The sequence below is a fragment of the Heptranchias perlo genome, chromosome 4 (genome assembly GCF_035084215.1).
Source record: "Heptranchias perlo isolate sHepPer1 chromosome 4, sHepPer1.hap1, whole genome shotgun sequence".
Classification (NCBI taxonomy): domain Eukaryota; kingdom Metazoa; phylum Chordata; class Chondrichthyes; order Hexanchiformes; family Hexanchidae; genus Heptranchias; species Heptranchias perlo.
In genome coordinates, this window is record NC_090328.1 from 8305766 (window position 1) to 8333039 (window position 27274).

Sequence of the window (27274 nt, forward strand, 5' to 3'; positions counted from 1 at the left end):
ACACACACACCCTAGATAAACTCTTCTATAAAAAGGATACAAGAGAGTCCCCAATTGATACCCACCACCTGAATACAATTAACACTCGTTGATATAAATCATATAATTATCAGGCAGGAGGGTCGGTAACCAGAGGACACGGATTTAAGATAATTGGCAAAAGAACCAGAAGGGAGAAGAGGAGAATTTTTTTTAAATGCAGTGAGTTGTTATGATCTGGAACGTACTGCCTGAAAGGGTGTTGGAAACAGTTTCAATAGTAACTTTCAAGAGGGAATTAGATAAATACTTGCAACAGTAAAAACTTGCAGGGCTATGGGGAAAGAGTAGGGGGGAGTGGGACTAATTGGATAGCTCTTTCAAAGAGCCGGCACAGACACGATGGGCCGAATGGTGACTCTCCGTGCTGTATGATTCTATCTCCTGGCTATTTATGGGATTTTTTTGGTGCAGAATGACTGCAGCACTTGCTTAAATAGCAATTATTGCATTTTCCAAACAAGCAATTCTCCAAAGCTCTTTGCTATGTTTCAACGTGATAAGGTACTATATAACTGTAATGTCTGATGTCAGAATTACTGCACTAGTAAATCCAGAGGCTTTGACTATAAACCAGGGAACGCGAGTTCAAATCCCACCAGAAAATTTTTAAAAAATAAATTTTGGAAATAAAAAGCTGATATCAGTTAAAGTGACCGTGAAGTTGCCGGATTGTCTGAGAAACCCAACTGGTGTCTTTTAGGGAAGGAAACCTGCCGTCCTCACACTCTCTGGCCCACGTGTGACTCTAGTCTCACACCACCGTGGATGTCTCTTAATTTCCGTTGAAGTGGCCTAGCAAGACACCCAGTTGTACCAGCAGAAGAAGGCGGCCAACCACCATCTTCTCAGGGCAACTAGGGATGGGCAATAAATGCCGGCCTTGCCAGCGACGCCCACATCCCGAGGATGATTTTTTTAAATGCCAATTTGTTCCATTTTTTTTTTGAACCGGATTTTTTTTTTAAATTGCAGATGATTGAAACAGAATGTTTTAAAGAAGTAAACACCTATGGGAGCGATGGGACATTATCACCAGATCTGGACAGCAACAAGCCCGATCCGCCTCCAAAACGAGGCCTGTTGCATAGGCTTTGCAGACGAGAGGTAAGCCACTTCTAACAACAACGAGAAAAGCAACAACTTGCATTTATAAAGCACCTTTAACCTAGTAAAACGTCCCATGGCACTTCACGGGAGCGATTATCAGACAAAATTTGACACCGAGCCACATAAGTAGATATTAGGACAGGTGACTGAAAGCTTGGCCAAAGAGGTAGGTTTTAAGGAGCATCTTAAAGGAGGAGAGGTAGAGAGGTTTAGGGAGGGAATTCCAGAGCTTCGGGCCTAGGCACTAAATTTAATCACTAAATGGATTTTTTTCCCCCATTTTTTCGGCCCAAGTTTCTCCTCATCCCTCCTCTCCTGAAGGTACTGACTTCCTTCTGAGGTACAGTCCTCTGGCATCTTCCTGGTACAACCCCCACAGCTTACACCGTCCATGCTCGTCGCGGGCGGTCACCTGTATCGGGCAAATGGCGTCAACCATTTGTCATCACCATAGGAACCAATTGCAAAAGTGCTGCTTATAGCATAGTAAGCCCGTGGGCTTTTTAGTGCAGTTCAGTACTTACCTGCCGTGGCTCAGTGGGTAGAACTCTTGCCTCTGAGTCAGAAGGTTGTGGGTTCAAGTCCCATTCCAGAGACTTGAGCACAAAATACAGGCTGACACTCCCAGTGCCAGTACTGAGGGAGTGCTGCACTGTCGGAGGTGCCGTCTTTTGGATGAGATGTTAAATCAAGGTCCCGTCTGCCCTCTCAGGTGGACGTAAAAGATCCCGTGGCCACTATTTCATAGAAGAGCTGGGGAGTTCTCCCACGCGTTCTGACCATTATTTATCCCTCAACCAACACCACTGAAAAAACAGATGATCTGGCCATTATCACATTGCTGTTTGTGGGAGCTTGCTGTGCGCAAATTGGCTGCTGCGTTTTCTACATTATAACAGTGGCTATACTTAAAAACATTGGCTGTAATATACATCCAAGTTTGCTGATGACACAAAGATTGGTGGCATCGTAAGCAGTGTAGACAGGAGCATAAAATTCCAAAGAGACATTGATAGATTAACTGAGTGGACAAAACTGTGGCAGATGGATTTCAATGCAGGTAAGTTTGTAATCCATTTTGGGCCAAAAGAGGATCGATCAGAGTATTTTTAAATGGTGAAAAGTTAGGAACAGTGGAGGCCCAAAGAGATTTAGGGGTCCATGTACTAAAATGTCATGGCCAGGTACAAAAAAAATCAAAAAGGCTAATGGTATGTTAGCTTTTATAATTAGAGGACGAGATTATGAAGGGGAGGAAGTTTTACTACAGTTATACAAAGCCCTGGTTAGACCACATCCGGAGTACTGTGTACAGTTCTGGGCACCGCACCTTAGAAAGGATATCGTGGACTTGGAAGGCGTGCAGTGCAGATTCACCAGAATATGATCAGGGCTCCAAGGGTTAATTATAAGGAAAGATTACATAAACTAGACTTGTATTCCCAGAAATATAGAAGGTTAAGGGGTGATTTGATTGAGGTTTTTAGGATTTTGAAAGGAACTGATAGGGTAGATGGGGAGAAACTTTTTCCACTGATGGGGGAGTTGAGGACAAGGGGACATAACCTTAAAATCAGAGCCGGGTCATTCAGGAGAGAAGTTAGGAAACACTTCTTCACACAAAAGGTGGTAGAAGTGTGGAACCCTCTCCCACAAAAAGCAGTAGATGCTCAATTAATAATTTTAAATCTGAGATCGATAGATTTTTGCTAGCCAAGGGTATTAAGGGATATGGAGCCAAAGCGGGTAAATGGAGTTAGGATACAGATCAGACATGATCTCGTTGAGGGGCTGAATGGCCTATTCCTGTTCCTATGTTCCTAATGCGCTTTGGGACGTTCTGAGGTTGTGGAAGGCTTTATATAAATGCAAGTTCTTTCTTTACCTATTTAAAAGCTCTGCTGATTTCAGGCAAAATCAAGTCTTCAAGCAGCTTTAATTGGCTGATCGCACTGTTAACATCGCTACGACCCATTATGGTTTCACCGCCCCCCACCTATCGCGGGCAAATCGCGTTGGCACCAACGCACTCACTGTATGCGGTGGGGACTGTGCCGTGACCCAGAGGCCATTGGTCAACTGTGACCTTCGACGGCGGGCATCTGCCGGGCCGTCTGACCACAGGGGCATCCCGACCAGGCCTGATCCTGTTCACGACTGACGTCCACACGTGCCCTTCCAGTAGGGGTGAGGGGTCCCGGGATCGCCAGCTTGAGCAGGAACCTTGGCTGGTGACCTCTCCGTCTAGGCTCACACGTGAAGAACGGCCAATTGGTGTCGGAGGATTGAGGGTAGGGGGGAAATTGGAAGCCTTAGAGAGGGTGCAGAGGAGATTTCCTAGAACGGTACCAGGGATGAGGGACTTGAGATATGTGGAACGACTGGAGAATCTGGGGTTGTTCTCCTTAGAGCAGAGGTTAAGGTGGAGATTTGATAGAGGTGTTCAAAATCATGAAGGGTTTTGATAGAACATAAGAACATAAGAAATAGGAGCAAGAGTAGGCCAATCGGCCCCTCGAGCCTGCTCCGCCATTCAATAAGATCATGGCTGATCTGATCCTAACCTCAAATCTAAATTCATGTCCAATTTCCTGCCCGCTCCCCGTAACCCCTATAGAGTAAATAAGAAGAAACTATTTCCAGTGGCAGATGGTCGGTAATCAGAGGACACAGAAATTGGCAAAAGAAGCAGATGGGAGATGAGAATTTTTTTTTTTACACAGCGAGTTGTTATGATCTGGAATGCACTGCCTGAAAGGGAGGTGGAAGCAGATTCAATAATAACAGAAGTGTTCCAATAACTAATGTGTGTGTCTTTCTTGATTTGTTCACCATTCTCTTGCTCCAGGTCTGTTTCAAAAGTAGTTTCAGTGAAGATGAAGAGGATCCCTCAAGAATTCAGTAGTTGTCATGCCAACCATATATTACCTTGAAAAGAAGGAAAGAGGAAACTGATATATTTCAGGTTAATCTGGGAACATGTATTAAAATGTATTATATTTCAAAAAAAAAGACTGCTGTATGAGTTTACATATTTTGTACATTTGTACTTGAATTATGTCTAGATGTATATTTTCACTAAAGTTGTACAAAAAGCCATATATTAAGTACCACTTGAATGCATACATAATTTTAGCAGGAATGACTTTGGAATTATCTATTTAAAAGTTTATTTTTAATTATTTTTTTAAAATGGAAAAAGCACAGCAATGTAAATGTGGTGCGTTATTTGCAACTCGTGATTTAAGCGTGACTTGGAATTTTATTTCAGTACAGAGTGGGCCTATGCACACAAGCAGTTGCTGTCTAGGTGCTTGCTAATGCGTATACCATAGTGTGTGTGTGTATGCGTGTATGTGCTTGCATGTATATGTATATATGTATGCGTGTGTGTGTCTGGATGTGTGTGTATATGTATGTGTGTGCATGTATATATGTATGTGTGCGTGCGTGTATATATGTATACGTGCGTGAGTGTATGTATATGTGTGTGTATATGTATACGTGCGTGAGTGTGTGTGTGTATATATGTATATGTGTGTGTGTGTTACGTCAAGTTACATCGAAACTACAACACAGAACAGGCTATTCGGCCCAACTGGTCTATGCCGGCATTTATGCTTCACACGACCCTCCTCCCTCCCTACTGCATCATAGACTATCAGGATACCCTTCTATTCCTTTCTACCTCATGTGTTTATCTAGCTTCCCCTTCAATGCATCCTTGCTATTTGCCTCAACTACTCCTTGTGGTAGCGAGTTCCACATTCTTACCTAAAGAAGTTTCTTCTGAATTCCCTATTGGATTTATTAGTGACTATCATATTTATGACCCCTAGTTTTGGACTCCCTCACAGGTGGAAACATATCCTCTACGTCTACCTGATCATTATCTTAAAGACCTTTAAGATAATGATAAAGGTCACCCCTCAGCCTTCTCTTTTCTAGAGAGTCCCAGCCTGTTCAGCCTTTCCAGTGTGTGTGAGTGTGTGTACATGCACACACGTACAAGTGTATAAGTGTGACCTGGAATCGCACCTTTTGGACCAGGTAAACGCCGCATCAAGTGCAAGTAGTGTGAATCCTGTATGTTTCCACTTCTTTTCCTTTGTTTTGTCAGAATTGGACCCTTGTTGCTGTGTTCATAGGCCGAACGTTTATCATTAAAATGGATGGTAACTAAGGCCACTGATTTGCGGTCTTCGGAAAATGGAACAGAATTCGATCCCCAAAACACCAAATAATGCCGTGCAACGGAAACCAGAATCTGATATATTCAGCGTCTCTAATTACAGACGGATAGAATGCGACGACTCCTCTCCCTGATACCCCAGTGATAGTCCCACATATACAATAAACATGGGATGTGACTTACTCGGGTCGTCGTTAATGGGTTTGGCTTCATTCTGTAAATGGGCAGATTTACGTAACGTGATTTCCTCCGTAAACGCCAGTTAAAGATCCCAGACTCCCAATTGCCACAAAAAGCAGAACTTGACTTATTCAAGCACCGTGAACCAGTGGCCCTGGTAATACGTTGGAAGCTTTGTAACCTCATATATCTGTGGAAACATTCCCATATTACCTTATCTATAAACCTGAAGTTCTGACAACGTCAGATTCATCTGTACCAATACTGTTTTTTAAAAAAAAAACTATATATTTTTTTCTTTTAGCGTTGGGTATTTTACCTACGATTCGTTTCCTAAAAGCTGTGAAGGATTTAAGTTGACGATCTCTCTATTCCGTATTATTGATTTTTGTGGTTCATTGTCTTGCACTAAGTGCCATTTTTTTTTTAGATGTTGCCTATCCTCAAAACAGATTTTCCAGTTATATTTAAAACAAAAAAAAGCATGTGGTTATTGCATCTGCAGGATTGTTATGGATGAGGCACCTGTACCTAGATATCAGAATTTCACCTTGAACAGGTCTGATTCCGTTACACTTGGTGACCAGTTTTGTGCTAATATAAATCGTGTTTTTTTTTTGTTAATCCAGTGTGTATATCCTTCCTAAACTGCGAATTCTTATTAGGCTCTTGCCTAAAGTCACTGGGTTTATTTTTTATTATGTTGGAGCGTTTTAAATTAATAAATACTGCCATTTGTACACGGTTCCATTGTCTCATGTTTGTGAATGAAACATCCCCAGGGATGATTCCGCATGAAGAAGGTGCTTTAGCTCATTTGCCCTCATCCCCCCGGGATTCTCCGGCTCCGCGGTATTCCCATTTCTCACGTGCTCACATGAGATGTAGGGATGGGGCAGGCTGTCCGGTCCCTATTGGCTCATTGATTGAGAAGAATCTATTGGCTTCCCACTCTCTCCAACCATAGATCAAAAAAGGATAGAACAGGGTACTTTCTAAATGGTAAAAAGTTAAAAACAGTGGATGTCCAAAGGGACTTAGGGGTTCAGGTACATAGATCATTGAAGTGTCATGAACAGGTGCAGAAAATAATCAAGAAGGCTAATGGAATGCTGGCCTTTATATCTAGAGGACTAGAGTACAAGGGGGCAGAAGTTATGCTGCAGCTATACAAAACCCTGGTTAGGCCGCACCTGGAGTACTGTGAGCAGTTCTGGACACCGCACCTTCGGAAGGACATATTGGCCTTGGAGGGAGTGCAGCGTAGGTTTACTAGAATGATACCCGGACTTCAAGGGTTAAGTTACGAGGAGCGATTACACAAATTGGGGTTGTATTCTCTGGAGGTTCGAAGGTTAAGGGGTGATCTGATCGAAGTTTATAAGATATTAAGGGGAACGGATAGGGTGGATAGAGAGAAACTATTTCCGCTGGTTGGGGATTCTAGGAATAGGGGGCACAGTCTAAAAATTAGAGCCAGACCTTTCAGGAGCGAGATTAGAAAACATTTCTACACACAAAGGGTGGTAGAAGTTTGGAACTCTCTTCCGCAAATGGCAATTGATACTAGCTCAATTGCTAAATTTAAATCTGAGATAGATAGCTTTTTGGTAATCAAAGGTATTAAGGGATATGGGCCAAAGGCAGGTATATGGAGTTAGATCACAGATCAGCCATGATCTTATCAAATGGTGGAGCAGGCACGAGGGGCTGAATGGCCTACTCCTATTCCTATGTTCCTAGTTAGGGCATCTGCAATGTGCTCACCTTTTTTTAAAACTCTGGGATGGAAACCATCTGGTCCTGGGGATTTGTCACTCTTTAGTGCTATTATTTTCTTCATTACTGTTGCTTTACTTATGTTAATTTTATCAAGTCCCTGTCCCCGATTCAGTATTAGTTTTCTTGGGATTTTCGGCATGCTATCCTCTTTTTCTACTGTAAATACTGACGCAAAGTAATCGTTCAACATGTCCGCCATTTCCCCATTGTCAATGACCGTATCCCCACTTTCAGTTTTTAAGGGGCCAACACTGCTCCTGACCACCCTCTTTTTCTTAATATAACTATAAAAGTTCTTCGTATTGGTTTTGAGATCCCTTGCAAGTTTCTTTTCATACTCTCTTTTTGTAGCTCTTACTATCTGTTTTGTGACCCTTTGTTGATCTTTGTTTCTTTCCCATTCACCAAGATCTGTGCCATTTTTTGCCTTTTTGTATGCCCTTTCCTTATGTCTTATACTGTCGCTTACCTCTTTAGTTGTCCATGCCTGTTTTTTATGGCAAGTAGAGTTCTTGCCCCTTGGGTATAAACCGGTTCTGTATCACATTAAATGTTTCTTTAAACATTTCCCACTGATCATCAGTCGTTTTACCCATTAACAGATTTGCCCAGTTTACTGTGGACAGTCTCTGTCTCATCCCATTGAAGTCGGCCTTACCCAAGTCTAGAATCTTAGCAGCTGATTCACTTTTTTCCCTTTCAATCACTACGTTGAACTCGATCATGTTATGATCGCTATTGGATAGATGTTCACGCACAGTTAAGCTGTTAACTGTGCGTGAACATCTAATCTGGTTCATTACTCATTACTGAATCTAGTATGGCTTGCCCCCTTGTTGCCTCTAGGACATGCTGCTGTAGAAAACTATCCCGGACACACTCAAGAAATTCACTACCTTTCTGACAGTTACTAGTCTGCTTTTCCCAATCTATGTGAAGGTTAAAGTCCCCCATTAAGACCACTATGCCTTTGTTACATGCTTGTCTAATCTCTGCATTTATACAATCTAGCACTTCAGAGCTGCTGCCAGGGGTCCTATACACAACTCCCACTATAGTCTTAGATCCTTTCTTATTTCTCAATTCAACCCATAAGGTCTCTGCTGGCTGCTTACCTCTCATTATATCCTCCTTTATCATTGAAGTGATTTCATCTCTAATCACTAAGGCTACTCCTCCCCCTCTTCCATTTTCCCTGTCTCTCCTGTAGACCTTATAACCCAGTATATTTAGTTCCCAATCCTGACTATCCCGCAGCCATGTTCTCAGTAATAGCTATCATGTCATACCCTCCAATTTGAATTTGAACCTGTTGTTCATTTAATTTATTCCTTATATTCCATGCATTTGTATATAGAACTCTTAATTGGGCCACACACCCTAGCCTGACCTTCAGCTTTGATGCTGGGTTAATCGACTTATGCCTTCTAGTTTTCACTATATCTGTATTGCCTAAAGTACACTTTCTTTCTGCTGCTCTACGCTTTTCCCTTTCACTTGTTCTTGAACAACTGTTTGTACTATTTGTATTGTAAATTTCCCCTGGGTCTTCCCCTCTCTTGCTGCTCTTGACTTTACTCCCTTCTGACTCCCCGCTCAGGTTCCCATCCCCCTGCCATTCTAGTTTAAACCTTCCCCAACAATCCAACTGTTCTTTAAATGATGCAAGTTTTTTTTTGCCTCCACTATCCTATCTGGCGTTCATTCCAAGTCTTAATTACTCTAGCTGCTGTTGCCATTTACAGCTCCTCTAGACCCATCTTTTGTTTCTTTACTTGTCCCATTATCACCCTTCTTGCCTTGCACCATCATCCCTTTAGTCATTTAATCACTCCTGCCCTCTACTCTATCCCTGACCTTCCCTTTTGTTCTTTCCTCCCCACTTCTTTCCCTCCTCCCCACTTTCCCTGAGTCTGTACTTGCTTAAAAACTTTAACTCTTTAACATCTTCCAATTCTGAGAAAAGGTCTTCGACCTGGAATGTTAACTCTGTTTCTTTCTCCACAGATGCTGCCTCACTTGCTGAGCTTTTCCAGCATTTTCTGTCTTAATTACTCTATCTGTGTCGAGACCTTTCTGATGTTAGCCCTGGATCTGCCTCTCAGTGGTTTTAACTGATACATTCTTGACCTACTTTCATTGCATACTTTGAAATAGTGCTTTGGATTTCTCTTTTCCATGGCCATTTTTTTTGAATAAATCGATGTTCTCAGAGGTTATAACTATCAGAAAAGACACTGGGGTTCATTTCTAGAGGGATAGAATTGAAAAGCAGAGAAGTTATGTTAAATTTGTATTGAACCTTGCTTAGACCACTGTTGAGGTATGTGAACAGTTCTGGCCTCCATATTATAAAAGGGATGTAGAGGCACTGGAGAAGATGCAAAAAAGATTTACAAGGATGTTACCAGAACTGGGAGGTTGAGCAGGCTGGGGTTCTTTTCTCTACAAAAGAGAAGGCTGAGGGGTGTCCTGATAGAGATCTTTAAGATTATGAAAGGGTTTGATAGGGTAGACGTCGAGAATATGTTTCCACTTGAGGGGGAGTCCAAGACCAGGGGGATATATATAAGATAGTCACTAATAAATCCAATAAGGACTTCAGGAGAAACTTCTTTAGAGTGTGGTTAGAATGTGGAACTTGCTACCACATGGAGTAGTCAAGGGGAATAGCAGAGATGCATTTAAGAGGAAGCTATGAGGGAGAAAGGAATAGAAGAATATACAGATAGGGTGAGATTAAGTGGGGTGGGAGGAGGCGCATGTGGAGCGTAAACACTGGCATAGACCAGTTGGGCCAAATGGTCTGTTTCTGTGCTGTACATTCAATGTAATATATTTTATTCCCTTCTCGGTCACCATCCTTCAAGACTAAACAGTTCCAGCCTTTCCCTGTTTATAGTATTTATTCAGAATGGATAGTTCTACACTTTATACGTCGCAATAAACGCGACTGTCGGGGTTTAGTGTACACGTTATTTCTGGCTATTTGGGAGGTAGTTTCTGATGGCTCAGTGGGTATGAACATAGGAAACTATGGAACAGAAAAAGGGCCACCCGGCCCATTGAGGCCATTCCCTCTGTGCTGTTGAGCGCAACAGATGGCATATCAATTGATTAAAGAAACTCACAAGACACTTTACCTCGGTGTATAAGTTTATCAGTCCAAAGTGCACCCATACTTAACTAAACATTACATTCATAGCTGGATATTATTACTATGGCACCTATTCCATTACAAGCCATAAGTAAGTACATACACAGTGACACTGGGTCAGGAGCTGGATCCTGTTCTCCTGAAGTGACAGATAACTGATCTACTCCCTCTCCTTACAGAGATGGGGGGGGAGCGAGGACATGGAGGGATTTGGACACCAGGATGAGAATTTTAAAATTGCCAATGTAAGTCAGCGAGCAGAGGAGTGATGGTTGAGCGGGACTTGGTGTGAGTTAGGATACGGGAAACAGAGTTTTGGAAGAACTTAAGTTTATGGAGGGTGGAAGATGAGAGGCCGGCAGGGGAGCACTGGAATAGTCGAGTCTGGAGATAACAAAAGCATAGGTGAGAGTTTCAGCGGCAGATGGGCTGAGGTGGGGGGGGGGCGGGGTGGAGACGGGTGATGTTACCGAGGTGGAAGTAGGTGGTCTTGGTGATGGACTGGATCTGGGGTTGGAAGCTCATCTCAGGGTCAAGGGTGCGAACAGTCTGGTTCAGCCTCAGACAGTGGCCAGGGAGAGGGATGGAGCCCTGTGGCGGGGCCTCAGTCTTCCAGAATGTGGGGCAAGCAGTGCGACAACACAGAGGCAGTGGAGGGGTCGAGAGAGGTGGTGTTGAGGTAGAGCAGGGTGTCAGCGTAATATGTAGAACCTGACGTGTTTTCGGATGATGTCGCCGAAGGGCAGCATATACTTGAGAATTTCACAATAGGAAGTGTTGAGCATTTGAGGAATGGTTGCAGAAAAACGGGATATGCAATTAAGTGAGTTGGAAGTAAACAGGCGCAACTGTATACTGCATTCGCCTCCTTTCAAGTTGCAGAGTCCAAGGTTTTTTTTTAACCTTTCCAGATGGTTGTAATCTTCCAGAATTCACTAGATTCTGGAAAGGTCCCAGCGGATTGGAAAACCGTAAACGTAACGCCCCTATTCAAGAAGGGAGTGAGACAGAAAGCAGGTAACTATAGACCAGTTAGCCTAACATCTGTCATTGGGAAAATGCTAGAATCCATTATTAAGGAAGTAGTAGCAGGACATTTGGAGACTCATAATACAATCAAGGAGAGTCAACATGGTTTTATGAAGGGGAAATCATGTCTGACAAATTTATTAGAGTTCTTTGAGGAAGTAACGGGCAGGGTGGATAAAGGGGAACCAATGGATGCAGTATATTTGGATTTCCAAAAGGCATTCGATAAGGTGCCACATAAAAGATTACTGCACAAGATAAGAGCTGATGGTGTTGGGGGTAATATACTGGCATGGATAGAGGATTGGTGAACTAACAGAAAACAAAGAGTCAGGATAAAAAGGTCATTTTCAAAATGGCAATCTTTAACTAGTCATAGAGTCATAGGGCTCGATTTTAGGAGCGTGTTTCCGGCGGGTTCCCAGCGGGGTGGCCCCGAAAATCCCGATCTCCGGTCACGTGACCGGATCGCGCCGAAATCCCGGCCACTTCCGGGTACCGCGCTGACGTGCGGGGCTGCGCGCGCAAGCCCCGCTGGTGGGAATCCCGCAGGCAATTAAAGCCAGCGGGGTTCCACTTGAGAGTACTTACCTTGCTCGTTGTGGTCAGTTAATGAGCTGAAGCAGCTGTCAAAAGAGGAAGTGTGGGATTTTAGGTTCAAGGCAGTGAGTTTCCCACACTGGGGGAAACAGTCTCCCTCCAACCAGGCGTGTTGCAGCCAGCAGCCTGTGGCAGGTGCCAAGGTGCGCTCCACGGGGGAGAGCCCTCACCCACGCAGGAGGCCACCGCGTCACATAGGGCAACCCCTGCCCTCCACCACCCCCCGCCAAGCCAGAGGACAGACCGACACGAAACCGCAGCCCCAGTCCGAGGAACCACACACCTACCCTGCACAACCCCTCAGACCAACACCTGCCAGTTGGGTGGTGTGTGGAGACCCTCGGAGGACGAAGAGCATAACCAGCACCAGCAGCCTCGCAGTCCACGCCGTCCGCCGCAGGGACGTGGATCCCCCCAACACGGTGTTGTTGCACGCCCACCTGCACAGCAGGAGGGAGGGCTACCGCAGAGAGAGACGCGTCGCAGAGGGCACTACCCTCGCCACAGGGTCCACAGACCGAGGCGCAGCTCCCCGGACCTCTCCGAGCAGCAGTGCACAGGGAGGCGCAGATTCGCTCGACATGTAGTCGTGGAGATCTGCAGCCTCTTTCATGCCGAGCTGCTCCTGGCTGGCCCCAGCACCAACTGCTTACCTGTCGCTGGCAAAGTCACCACTGCCCTCCACACCTTCTCCTCCGCATCCTTCCAGGGTGCAGCCGGCTACACCGCCGATGTCTCTCAGTCGTCTGCGCGGACGAGCCCTGCAAATACACCTGCACCTACTCTGCAGTAACACGATGGGTGGCATCAGTGGTGGGTCCTCATAGTGATACCCAGGAGCGGGCATTATTGGACACAACGGACAGGATTCGCGGAGACATGGCAGTGGTGGTGTCAATATAATGTGTGCTGTTTGTTGCTCTGAAATTCAATATGGGTAACACCCATGACAAACCCTCAGACACCCTTGTGCACCCCCTTCATGCTGACGAGACGTTTGCCTTACGCTGCCTACTGCACATATGTGATGCATGCCCTGTGGCTGCAGCACAGGTGGTGGCAGGTTGAGTGAGGCTGGCTGTGAGGGAGATGCACGAGAGGGTGAGTATGGGATGGAGCAATGAGATTGTATGAGGAGTGGGTTGCGTGTTAGTGGCAGGGTGAGTACTGGCGAGGTGAGTAGGTGGAGGTAAGATGAGGATGGGGTGTGAGTGGGTATGAAGGGTGATGTGACAGAATAGTGTTGGCGGTGCCGAAGGAGATGTGGGGTGGGGGCAGTGTTGTGGCTGACGGAGTGTAGGGGAAAGACTACGTGTTCTCACTGCGGCTGACCGACTGCGGTCATTGCAGCGCCTCCTGCACTGTATGCAGGTGGGCGATATGTTGGTGGCGCAGGTGACCCCCTCTGCCACCTCGAGCCAGGCCTTCTTGGTGGCAGAGGCAGGCCGCTTCCTCCCGCCCGCCGGGGGGAAAATCTGTGTCCTCCCCCTCCTCCTCACCCCATCTGATGATACCTGGGGTGAGGCATCATTAAACTGGGAGCAGCCTTCCCCCTGGGCTGCTCCATGCTGCAATTTGTCCCATTGGTTGCAGCATCTGTCAGTGGAGGACTGCCCCTTTAACTAGAGAGCCTCCAGCTGACAGATCGTACTGCGCATGCGCAGCCCGACCGACGCGCAGGCCAGCGCCGTGGACCCCGGAGGAGCAGGTAATTGATTCCAATTAGTGGGTTGCCTGCTACGATCGCGTGGGCAACCCACTAATTTCGCCGAGCGTGTTGACCACGCTCCCGGAGGACCACCCGCTGGGAACCCGCAGGCCTGCTAAATTCGGGCCCATAGAGTTATACAGCACAGATAGAGGCCCTTCGGCCCATCGTGTCCGCGCCGGCCATCAAGCCCTGTCTACTCTAATCCCATATTCCAGCATTTGGTCCGTAGCCTTGTATGCTATGGCATTTCAAGTGCTCATCCAAATGCTTCTTGAATGTTGTGAGGGTTCCTGCCTCCACAACCCTTTCAGGCAGTGAGTTCCAGACTCCAACCACCCTCTGGGTGAAAATGTTCTTTCTCAAATCCCCTCTAAACCTCCCGCCTTTTACCTTGAATCTATGTCCCCTTGTTATAGAACCCTCAACGAAGGGAAAAAGCTCCTTAGTATCCATCCTATCTGTGCCCCTCATAATTTTGTACACCTCAATCATGTCCCCCCTCAGCCTCCTCTGCTCCAAGGAAAACAAACCCAATCTTCCCAGTCTCTCTTCATAGCTGAAGCGCTCCAGCCCTGGTAACATCCTGGTGAATCTCCTCTGCACCCTCTCCAAAGCGATCACATCCTTCCTGTAGTGTGGCGACCAGAACTGCACACAGTACTCCAGCTGTGGCCTAACCAGTGTTTTATACAGCTCCATCATAACCTCCTTGCTCTTATATTCTATGCCTCGACTAATAAAGGCAAGTATCCCATATGCCTTCTTTACCACCTTATCTACCTGTTCCGCCGCCTTCAGGGATCTGTGAACTTGCACACCAAGATCCCTCTGACCCTCTATCTTGCCTAGGGTCCTCCCATTCATTGTGTATTCCCTTGCCTTGTTAGTCCCTCCAAAGTGCATCGCCTCGCACTTTTCCGGGTTAAATTCCATTTGCCACTGTTCCGCCCATCTGACCAACCCATCTATATCGTCCTGCAGACTGAGGCTATCCTCCTCGCTATTTACCACCCTACCAATTTTTGTATCATCAGCGAACTTACTGATCATACCTTTTACATTCATATCCAAGTCATTAATGTAGACCACAAACAGCAAGGGACCCAGCACCGATCCCTGTGGTACCCCACTGGCCACAGGCTTCCAGTCACAAAAACAACCTTCGACCATCACCCTCTGCCTTCTGCCACTAAGCCAGTTTTGTATCCAAAGTGCCAAGGCACCCTGGATTCCATGGGCTCGTACCTTCTTGACCAGTCTCCTGTGGGGGACTTTATCGAAGGCCTTACTGAAATCCATGTATACCACATCCACTGCGTTACCCTCATCCACACGCCTAGTCACCCCCTCAAAAAATTCAATCAAATTAGTCAGACATGATCTTCCCTTGACAAAGCCATGTTGACTATCCCTGATTAATCCTTGCTTCTCCAAGTGGAGACTAATTTTGTCCTTCAGAATTTTTTCCAATAATTTTCCTACCACTGATGTTAGGCTCACTGGCCTGTAGTTCCCCGGTTTTTCCCTACTCCCCTTCTTGAATAATGGTACTACATTAGCGGTTCTCCAGTCCTCTGGCACATCCCCTGTGGCCAGAGAAGTTCTGAATATATGTGTTAGAGCCCCCGCAATCTCCTCCTTTGCCTCACACAGTAGCCTGAGATACATTTCGTCCGGGCCTGGGGATTTATCCATTTTTAGGCCTGCTAAAACCGCCAATACCTCCTCCCGCTCGATGTTAATATGTTCGAGTATATCACAGTCCCCCTGCCGTATTTCTATGTCTACGTCGTCCTTCTCCATAGTGAAAACAGATGCAAAAAATTAATTTAGAACCCCTCCGACATCTGCCAGCTCCACACACAGCTTGCCATTTTTGTCCCTAATGGGCCCTATTTTTTCCCTAGTTATCCTCTTACAGAACATGACCGGACAGATGGTCTGAGAAAGCAGGGCAAAGACCAAGGGAAGTCCAGATTAAACTGCATTTATTTCAATGCAAGAAGTCTGATGGGCAAGGCAGATGAACTCAGGGCATGGATGGGTACATGGGACTGGGATGTTATAGCTATTACTGAAACATGGATAAGGGAGGGGCAGGACTGGCAGCTCAATGTTCCAGGGTACAGATGCTATAGGAAAGATAGAGCAGGAGGTAAGAGAGGAGGGGGAGTTGCGTTCTTGATTAGGGAGAACATCACGGCAGTAGTGAGAGGGGATATATCCGAGGGTTCGCCCACTGAGTCTATATGGGTAGAACTGAAAAATAAGAAGGGAGAGATCACTTTGATAGGATTGTACTACAGACCCCCAAATAGTCAACGGGAAATTGAGGAGCAAATATGTAAGGAGATTACAGACAGCTGCAAGAAAAATAGGGTGGTAATAGTAGGGGACTTTAACTTTCCCAACATTGACTGGGACAGCCATAGCATTAGGGGCTTGGATGGAGAGAAATTTGTTGAGTGTATTCAGGAGGAATTTCTCATTCAGTATGTGGATGGCCCGACTAGAGAGGGGGCAAAACTTGACCTCCTCTTGGGAAATAAGGAAGGGCAGGTGACAGAAGTGTTAGTGAGGGATCACTTTGGGACAAGTGATCATAATTCCATTAGTTTTAAGATAGCTATGGAGAAGGATAGGTCTGGCCCAAAAGTTACAATTCTAAATTGGGGAAAGGCCAATTTTGATGGTATTAGACAGGAACTTTCAGAAGTTGATTGGGAGAGTCTGTTGGCAGGCAAAGGGACGTCTGGTAAGTGGGAGACTTTCAAAAGTGTGTTAACCAGGGTTCAGGGTAAGCACATTCCTTATAAAGTGAAGGGCAAGGCTGGTAGAAGTAGGGAACCTTGGATGACTCGGGAGATTGAGGCACTAGTCAAAAAGAAGAAGGAGGCATATGACATGCATAGGCAGCTGGGATCAAGTGGATCCCTTGAAGAGTATAGAGATTGCCGGAGTAGAGTTAAGAGATAAATCAGGAGGGCAAAAAGGGGATATGAGATTGCTTTGGCAGATCAGGCAAAGGTGAATCCAAAGAGCTTCTACAAATACATAAAGGGCAAAAGGGTAACTAGGGAGAGAGTAGGGCCTCTTAAGGATCAACAAGGTCATCTATGTGCGGAACCACAAGAAATGGGTGAGATCCTGAATGAATATTTCACATCGGTATTTACGGTTGAGAAAGGCATGGATGTTAGGGAACTTGGGGAAATAAATAGTGATGTCTTGAGGAGTGTACATATTACAGAGAGGGAGGTGCTGGAAGTCTTAACGCGCATCAAGGTAGATAAATCTCCGGGACCTGATGAAATGTATCCCAGGACGTTATGGGAGGTTAGGGAGGAAATTGCGGGTCCCCTCGCAGAGATATTTGAATCATCCACCGCTACAGGTGAGGTGCCTGAAGATTGGAGGGTAGCAAATGTTGTGCCTTTGTTTAAGAAGGGCGGCAGGGAAAAGCCTGGGAACTACAGACCGGTGAGCCTGACATCTGTAGTGGGTAAGTTGTTAGAGGGTATTGTGAGGGACAGGATCTACAGGCATTTGGAGAGGCAGGGACTAATTAGGAACAGTCAGCATGGTTTTGTGAGAGGAAAATCATGTCTCACGAATTTGATTGAGTTTTTTGAAGGGGTAACCAAGAAGATAGATGAGGGCTGTGCAGTAGACATGGTCTACATGGACTTCAGCAAAGCATTTGACAAGGTACCGCATGGTAGGTTGTTACATAAGGTTAAATCTCATGGGATCCAAGGTGAGGTAGCCAATTGGATACAAAATTGGATTGACGACAGAAGACAGAGGGTGGTTGTAAAGGGACGGCCACAGGGGACCACTGCACTGCCTGCCTGCTCCTCTTACTCTGCCTGGTGGTCACCCAATTACTTCCTGCCTGTACAACCTTTACCTGCGGTGTGACCATCTCACTAAACGTGCTATCCACGACGTTCTCAGCATCGCGAATGCTCCATAATGAATCCATCCGCAGCTCCAGTGCCGCAATGCGGTTTGTCAGTAGCTGCAGCTGGATACATTTCCCGCACACATGGTCATCAGGGACACCGGAAGGGTCCCTGATTTCCCACATAGAGCAGGAAGAGCATAACACGGGGCTGGGCTGTCCTGACATGACTTACCCTTTACCTCAGCACTGATCCCTGGGGTGCCACAGTGATCAGTGCTAGGACCTCAACTATTTACAGTATATATCAATGATTGGATGAAGGAACAGAGTGTCTTGTGGCTAAATTTGCTGATGATACAAAGATAGGTGGAAAAGCAAGTTGCGATGAGGACAGTGTCTGCAAAGGGATATTGATAGGTTAAGTGAATGGGCAAAAATTTGGCAGATGGAATATAATGTGGGAAAATGTGAAGTCATCCACTTTGGGAGGAAAAATAAATAAGCAAAATATTATTTGAATGCAGAAATACTACAAAATGCTGCGGTACAGAGGGATCTGGGTGTCCTCGTACATGAAACACAAAAAGTCAACATTGTGCAGCAGGTAATCTGAAAGGCAAACGGAATATTGGCCTTTATTTCTAGGGGGATGGAGTATAAAAGCAGGGAAGTCATGCTCCAACTGTACAGGGTGCTGGTGAGACCACACCTGGAGTACTGCGTACAGTTCTAGTGCCCTTATTTAAGGAAGGACATACTTGCATTGGAGGCAGTTCAGAGAAGGTTCACTAGGTTGATTCTGGGTATGGAAGGGTTGTCTTATGAGGAAAGATTGAACAGGTTGGGTCTATACTCATTGGAGTTTAGAAGAATGAGAGGAGATCTTATTGAAACATACAAGATCCTGAGGGGACTCGATAGGGTAGATGCTGAGAGGATGTTACCCCTCATGGGGGAATCTAAAACTAGGGGGCATAGTCTCAGAATAAGGGGTCGCCCGTTTAAGATGGAAATGAGGAGGAATTTCTTCTCCCAGAGGGTTGTGAATCTTTGGAATTCTTTACCCCAAAAAGCCGTGGAGGCTGAGTCATTGAATACGTTCAAGGCTGAGTTAGACAAATTTTTGATCAGCAAGGGAGTCAAAGGATATGGGGAAAGGGTGGGAAAGTGGAGCTGAGGTAAAAATCAGATCAGCCATGATCTCATTAAATGGTAGAGCAGGCTCGAGGGGCCGAATGGTCTACTGTTCCTGTCTCTTATGGTCTTATAACTCAGTCCTCTGAAACTGGGAATCAGCCTAATTATCCTCCTACGCACTGCTCTTCGGGGTCGCATGGTTCAGTTTCAATTTGAACATGTCTACATTGTAGACATGTTGAAGTCCACTCCAGGGACTTGAACATGTAATCCAGGCTGATATTCCCAGTGCAGTATTGAGGGAGTCCTGCACTGTTAGAGGTACTGTCTTTCGGATGAGATTTCAACCGAGGCTCCATCTGCCCTCTCGGGTGGATGTAAAACATCCCACAGCCGCTATTTCGAAGAACAGCAGGGCAGTTCTCCCTGGTGTCCTGGCCAATATTTATCCCTAAACCAAAATCACTAAAACAGATAATCTGATCATAATCACATTGCTGTTTGTGGGAGCTTGCTGGGTGCAAATTGGCTGCCATGTTTCCTACATTACAACAGTGAATACACTTCAATAATACTTAATTGGCTGTAAAATGCTTTGGGACGACCTGAGGTCGTGAAAGATGCTATATAAGTGCAAATCTTTCTTTCTAGCATTAGTTCACTAGCACACAACGTGAAATCCTACTGAACCATAACTGTTATCAGTTAGGGAGCCTGATTTTGAACCGGCCAGTTATTTTGATAATCGAAAACCGAATGGCGTAAATCTGCTTTTTGATTGCAACATTTATTTTTAAACAGTGATGTGTGCGTGTGCAATCACTTCCCCATCTCACACGTGGCTGTACCAGTCTTTTTATGACTGCCCCAGCTCGTCCCTACTTCACCTTCCGCAAACAGGAAAAGCAGACTTTCTGAACGGTTCCTCTTGAAAGCAGTTTTTATTTTCTTGCCTATATTTTTGCGTCAATTTCTTCTCCTCTTCCTGTGGGCATTGACCCCTTCGTTGGGAGTATGTTTCTTTGGTCACCCTCTAGCACTTAGTCCACTCTTCAGGCGTGAGCCTCGACCGTCAGTGTGGCAAACTATTTAGATTTGGGGGGCATCACAGCTAAGGGCCAATCTTGGCCTCGGATGATATCTACATGGGCACTTCCTGCAGGGGTTGCAGAGCAGCAATCAGGAACGAGAACCCTGGCTAATGTTCTGCCTCCTTAATCGAAGGGCATTGAAGCAAACTGAGGACGGCTAATTCTGCACAGCCCAGGGATCAGAACTAGGACTTTCCCAGTGTGAATGGCTCAGCTCTCACTGGATAAATCACTCAGCCATCAGGGGAGCTCAAGAAGGCAGTTCAATGGAAACCATTTTGTAAAAGATGGTAATGGTGTGGTTGGGATCCTCTGGAACAATTCATACAGATATGAACTTATAAAAGTTCTCTGTTACCCGGTAGCTCAGTGCATAAATTTGTTGCCGGGTGTGGTACCAATTATGGAAGGCTGAAAAGTACTTCATTGTCTGTGAAGTGCTTTGGAACATCCTGAGGTGGTGAAAGGTGCCACTGCGTATAAATGCGATTTCTTTCTTTCTAACCTCAAGGTCTCCCTGCTCCTCCTGCACCTGTCAGCATCTTTCTACGCTCCCATTCTTTGTTTTCCCCCCAAAATGAACAAACTTACACTTCTTTGAATAAAATTGCCCAATCTGCCAACTCGTCTTTGTCTTTTAACAGTCCACCTTGCTGTTCGCCAAATGCCCTATTTTTGTGTCCTCAGTAAATTTGCTATCTATGCCAGAATGATCTGTAGATATTGATAATTGGAGAGGACGGAGGGGTTGGTGACAGCATTGTTGAAGGCTGGAAGAACAGATCGTGAGGAAAGGAGTCATTGACAATGTCAGCAAGCATTGGAGCATTAGAACGATGCACTACGGTGCTGAGTTTGGAGGGAGTAGAGGTAGATCTCGTGTTCGAAATGAGGGTTGGGGAGGGGGGGTGGAAGGAAAGAGTGGTGGGGAGGAGGCTTCACAGTGATATGCCCAGAGGTGCTGAGGCCATTGTAGCACCTTATCTACATCCGGTATGAGATAGGAAGAAAGAACTGGCATTTGATACTGCCTAATCATGTCCTACATATGAACATACATACGAACATAAGAATTAAGAGCAGGAGTAGGCCATTTGGCCCCTCGACCTTGCTCAGCCATTTCATAAGATCATGGCTGATCTGATTGTGACCTCAACCCTACTTTCCTGTCTACCTACTATGACCTTTGACTCCCTTGTTAATCAGGAATCTATCTAACTCAGCCTTAAAAATATTCAATGACCCTGCCTCCACCGCTCTCTGGGGAAGGGAGTTCCACAGACTCACGACCCTCTGAGAGAAAAAATTTCTCCTCATCTCCGTCTTAAATGGGAGACCCCTTATTTTTAAACTGTGGCCCCTAGTTCTAGTCTCTTTCACAAGGGGAAATATCCTCTCAGCATCTACCCCGTCTAGTCCCCTCAGGATCTTAGTTGTTTCAATAAGATCACCTCTCATTCTTCTAAACTCCAATGTCCAACCTTTCCTCATAAGATAACCCCCTCATCCCAAGAATCACTTGAGCGAACTTTCTTTGAACTGCCTCTAAAGCAGTTATGTCCTTTCTTAAATAAGGAGACCAAAACTGCACACAGTATTCTAGAAATGGTCTCACCAATGCTCTGTACAACTGTAGCAAAAAATCTCTACTTTTATAGTCCATTCCCCTTGCAATAAATGACAACATTCCATTTGCCTTCCTGATCACTTTTTGTGATTCATGTACCTCAGAGTTCTCCAATCTCTCTCCATTTAAATAATATACTGCATTTCTATTCCTCCTGCCAAAGTGGACAAGTTCACATTATCCCACATTATACTCCATCTGCTAATTTTTTGCCCACTCTCTTAACCTGTCTATATCCCTCAGCAGACTTCTTATGTCTTCTTCACAACTTACTTTCCTACTTACCTTTGTGTCATTAGCAAATTTAGCAACCATACATTCGGTCCCTTCATCCAAGTGATTGATATAGATTGTAAATAGTTGAGGCCCCATCACTGATCCCTGTGGCACTCCACTCGTTACATCTTGCCAAGCTGAAAATGACCCATTTATGCCTACTCCCTGTTTCCTGTTAGCTTATCAATCCTTTATCCATGCTAATATGTTACCCCCCCTACACCGTGAGCTCTTATTTTGTGTAGCAGCCTTTGATGTGGTACCTTGGAGTATGATTGCTGGTGCAATGTAGGCTATGGTGCATTTAAGGGGAAGCTAGATAAACACGAGGGAGAAACGAATAGAAGGATATGCTGATAGGGTTAGATGAAGGAGGGTGGGAGGAGGCTCATGTCGAGCATAAACACCGGCATGGACCTATTGGGCCGAATGACCTGTTTCCGTGCTGTACATTCTATGTTAATCTATGTTATACTGAAGGCTGAGGGGTGACCTAATAGAGGTCTTTAAAATTATGAAGGGGTTTGATAGGTTAGTGGGGGAATCTAAAACTAGGGGTCATAAATATAATTGTCACTAATAAATCCGATAAGGAGTGGTAAGAATGTGGAATGCGGTACCATAAGGAGTAGTGGAGGCAAATAGCACGGAATGCATAAAGCCAGATAAGCACGAGGGAGAAAGGAATAGGTTATGCTGAATCAAAAGCAAAATACTGCAGATGCTGAAAATCTGAAATGAAAATAGAAAATGCTCAGCAAGTGAGGCAGCATCTGTGGAGAAAGAAACAGAGTTAACGTTTGAAAGGTCTTCAACCTGAAACGTTAACCCTGTTTCTTTCTCCACCGACACTGCCTCACTTGCTGAGCGTTTCCAGCATTTTCTGTTTTTATTATAGAAGGACACGCAGATGGGGTTAGATGAAGGGAGGAGGCTCGTGTGGAGCATAAACGCCGGCATAGACCAGTTGGGCCGAATGGCCTGTTTCTGTGTTGTCTGTAATTTATGATGTGAGTATGGACTCTATCTTAGTTTCGAGGTTGCGGCGTCTGCTGTAGAGTTGGTGTACGAGATGGTCGTGGAGTGTGCGAGAGGTACGACGGCAGAGTCTCTCAGCGTAATCCGAGTTGTATGTGGACCTGAGTGGGTTCGTGATCTGGAGTCCTTTCGGGATCTTGTCTGCTTTCTTGCAGCTCTGTAAAAACTGGATGTCTGTGTCTATATGTGCGATCTTCTTGGATATCCTTTCCACTGTGAGCCGGCAGTTTGTGGTGTCGATGGTAGCCATGATGTGGAGATGCCGGTGATGGACTGGGGTTGACAATTGTAAACAATTTTACAACACCAAGTTATAGTCCAACGATTTTATTTGAAATTTACAAGCTTTCGGAGGCTTCCTCCTTCCTCAGGTAAATGTCAGGAACTCCTTGAACCCTAAGCATTTATAAATCACAGAACAATACATGGTGATTACAGACATTCTTTGCAACTGCCCATTGCCAAGGCAATCACCGTGTTCAGATAGGGAGGTGTTACCTACAGAACCCCCGAAATTTAGCACACATTGGGGACTGAACGCACAACCTTCCTGATCTGTACGGCTGATCTATTTCCACTCTGAAAATCCCCAGTGCACCACCCCTCATTTACCCCATCAGCACCTGACACAAACAATCCATTACCATGGATCTATCTCCATTGAGCATTTCCCAACTCAACCTCACATTGACCAGAAACCGAACCGCCCGCCCTACCCTCCTGTTCATTGGCTGCAAGGGAATTAGAATCTGATTTTTGATTGGTCTCAACAGCCGTCATTCAAGCGTTTCGGCCCACAAACGGGGTTGGTTGCGCCGTCAGGTTAGGTTGCATGGTCAGATTAGGTCCTGCTCCTTTTCGGTCCCGCCTCCAACCACCATCATTGGTCTAACAGACTCCAGTCCGATTGCGGATTGGTCAATGTTGCCATCAATCAGCTGGCGGGGCGGGGCGGGGCGGGTTAGGCTGGCGCCGTCAGGTTTGGTTGCATGGTCAGGCAAGGACCTTCTTCAATGCTGTCCCGCCCCCCCTCCCCCAACAATCATCATTGGTCTAAAAGACCCAAGACCGATCGTCGATTGGCCAGCATGGCCATCAATCAGTTGGCGGGGCGGTGCGTCGTTGGCTGCGGCGACAGGTTAGGTTGCATGTTGCTTCCCTTCCGTCCCGCCCCCAAACCATGATCATTGGTCTAAAAGGAACCAAGGCCGATGTTGGATTGGTCAGCATGGCCGTCAATCGGTAGGCGGGGCGGGGCAAGCTGCGCTGTCAGGTTAGATTGCACGTGACGGATTGTGGGCTATTTCCTCAGTAAGATGGCGGTGGACGCCGAGCTTGGCAACAGCTGACGGTTCGGTTGGTGTGCGCGCCGTGGGTCGAAGCTCCGGACCCGCCAACACGCACCGGCACAGAGTGGTGGTCTTAGTGTGTTTGTATCTCGAATTAAAATCCCCTTTGTAAGGAGTAAGATTACCGATCTCCTCTCCTCACACCCCCCTCCCCCCCCCTACCATAACAACATTTTTTTTCTCTCCCTAATAAAATGGCAACCATGGAGAAACTGATGAAGGCCTTCGAGTCACTAAAGTCATTCCAGCAGGGACCGTCCAGCGAGGAGCCGGGGCAGAAACAGTGAGTAAACAGACCCAGAAATGAGACCTACACACAAACTCACACATTTTATATATTATATATACACACACACACAAATGCACACATTTTATGTACACAGACGCACGCACACCGATACTGCCACACAAATACACACACATTTTATATATTATATATACAGGCGCGCACACACATATATAATACACACAGATACCAACACATATACATAAAACAGACACACAAATACACACATTTTATTTATATATATATACACACAGGCGCGCACACACCGATACAGCCACATACAGACACACAAATACACACATTTTATATATTACATATACACACAAGCGCATACAGATACAAACACATACACATAACACAGACAGATACACATAAACACAGTTTTGCGCACACACAGTTGCACACACGCACATAGATACAGACACGTTGTACCTGGGAGTCTGAGGGGGATTCCAGGGAGTCTGCGGTGATCCTGCTTCTGTCCCTTTGTCACCGGATTTCTGTATTTGTTGACATTGTTTCTGTTGGTGTGCTGTACGCAATATGCCTCCTACATTGATGGCACTGTTTTCCTTTGGATGGCCGATGCTTTCTTTCGCGTGGTTGGGGAGGAGAGCAAGAAAATAAACAAACTGCAAATGCTAGAAATCTGAAACAAAAATAGAGTGCCGTAAACATTCAGCAGGTCAGTGAGCACTAATGGAGACAAAAAAAACAAGTTAATGTCTGATGAAGGTTCTACACCTGAAACCTTAAATTGTCTGTTCTCCCCATGGATGCTGACTGACTTGCTGAGTGTTTCTAGTATTTTGTGTTCTTGTTATAATCTTTAAGATAATTGTTTCCCTGGGAGTGCGTCTGTATTTGAAGGTAGAAAACTACCGGTTTATTGGAGTGACTAAAAACTGGGGTTGTGGAGAGAACAGGTCAAGACCAGAGATATTTGTTACAGACACTGGGTTTAATAGGCAATATCGGGTTTATTTTTTTTAAACAGCTGGAAAAGGGTGAAAGGTGGTGGATGATAAGTGGAGTGGGGGTGGGATATTAGGATGGGACAACCCCCATTCCCACCTCATTGAGAGCTGATAAAATGCAAAAGAATGTCAATTAGTGGCCCAGAATTTGCTGGAGCGGGATATCATCAGTTAGGCTTTTTTCCTCACCCCTTCAGTCCCAAATTTTTTGCACTGGAAGTGCTAGCTGATAACGATGCATTTGTGTGGCTGATAGTGAGGGCAGTGGGGGTATCTGGGACCTTGTGAACGACAGGGCCAACAGCCTATCTACTTAACCCCAATTAGATTTAAGGACAAGAACAATTTACTACCTGTAGGAATGAGACTCCAGAGTTTATTGTTCCCTTTCTGAGCTGGAGAGGTTAAGTGGTATTGCAGGAATGTAAATATAGTCTTTAAAAGGGTCCTTACATTGTTAAGTACCAGCCCTAACTTTCTGTGGAGAGTTTAATTGGCAATTAATGTTCAAATGCAACAACTTCTTGAAACTGACAGGGAGTTTAAGTGCGAGCTGCCGTTTTCGCTAAGCTAACGGCGGATTTGTCCAGCAACTTATGATGATTCGCAATTCACGGCGTATCTCTTCCTCACCACAAGCTGCTGGACGATTTACACATTAATTGTCTGAGCGCCATTAGTTTGATAGCAAATTCAGGCCCATTTTTAATGTTTGTTCCCAGCTCTGTGTTATTTAACACGCTAAAGTCTTGTAAGGTAGGTATTTTTCCAGGAAAATAATTTTTGCTGGCTTTTTAAAATATTGTACCTTGAATATTGTACATGAATAAATGTACCACAATTTTGCAGGCTTGTTTATAAACCCATGACAAGTGGATGCATTATACTACTAGTGCTTGATGTCAGTAATAATAGATACTGGGGCGTGAGATACAGTGCATTAAAGAGTTCAGGTAACCCTGTGAGAAACAAATGGAATTACTGCCATTAGCTCACTTCCAGTATTCTTATTTATGGATAATCTTTTTTTTGCTTAATTGGGCTTCTGCTAATGCTTTATTCTTTGCAGGGGATAGATACCTGGGATGTTTGCCAGTGATTGTTAGGATGATGAGTGGTGTGGATGTGATGTAAGTTTAAGGGTGTAACAACTATTGACATCTGACGAGAGTCTTAACATTATGTGTAGGGCACTGTGGTACAGCAGCGTTTGTCTCTTGTATGGACTTTATGGAAATTTAGTTACAGGATAAAAGGATCTCTTGCAGCATTGCTCACTGGGCTAGGGGCAGGAAGATACAATCTCTAAATCCTGTCACCTTGATTTTGCATGTTGTGGTATTCTGTAACCAACCACAGTGGTTGAGATTATTTAACTTGTTGCCACTAGTAAATCCTGATCTGTACTGAAGCCAAGGAACAAGAGGAAGACCCGATACTGATTCTATTCTGAATAGTTACGTTGTTTCTTGGCAAGGCATTTTTCTTAACCCCAGTTGTATAGAAATCTGCAGTTTGACTTTTATCATTTTTGTTCCATTGCATTTGTTTAAAAAGTTTAAGCTTACGATCAACTCACCATATCAGATCTGTACATCTTAACGTTCCTTAATCATCATTGGGTCAATATCTTGGAACTCGCTACCTAACAGCACCGTGGGAGTTCCTTCACCACACTGGCTGCAGCGGTTCAAGATGGCGGCCCACCACCACTTTCTCAAGGGCAACTAGGGATGGGGAAACAAATGCTGGTCTTGCTAGCGACACCCATATCGCCAGAATGAAT

The 27274-nt window shown here is 45.3% G+C and overlaps 2 protein-coding genes across 4 annotated transcripts in view; both read left to right on the forward strand.

Moving 5' to 3' along the window:
* The window catches only part of LOC137320720 (G protein-coupled receptor kinase 5-like), a 141552-nt gene extending 135286 nt beyond the window's left edge, over window positions 1–6266 (forward strand). For both annotated transcript variants that reach the window (XM_067982434.1, XM_067982435.1), the window contains 2 exons: window positions 1015–1146; window positions 3998–6266. In XM_067982434.1, the coding sequence (XP_067838535.1) occupies window positions 1015–1146; window positions 3998–4054 (189 nt within the window). In that variant the 3' untranslated portion in view covers window positions 4055–6266. The remainder of the gene's footprint in view (window positions 1–1014; window positions 1147–3997) is intronic.
* Window positions 6267–24188: 17922 nt separating this feature from the next.
* The window catches only part of htt (huntingtin), a 209063-nt gene continuing 205977 nt past the window's right edge, over window positions 24189–27274 (forward strand). For both annotated transcript variants that reach the window (XM_067982438.1, XM_067982439.1), the window contains exon 1: window positions 24189–24508. In XM_067982438.1, the coding sequence (XP_067838539.1) occupies window positions 24420–24508 (89 nt within the window). In that variant the 5' untranslated portion in view covers window positions 24189–24419. The remainder of the gene's footprint in view (window positions 24509–27274) is intronic.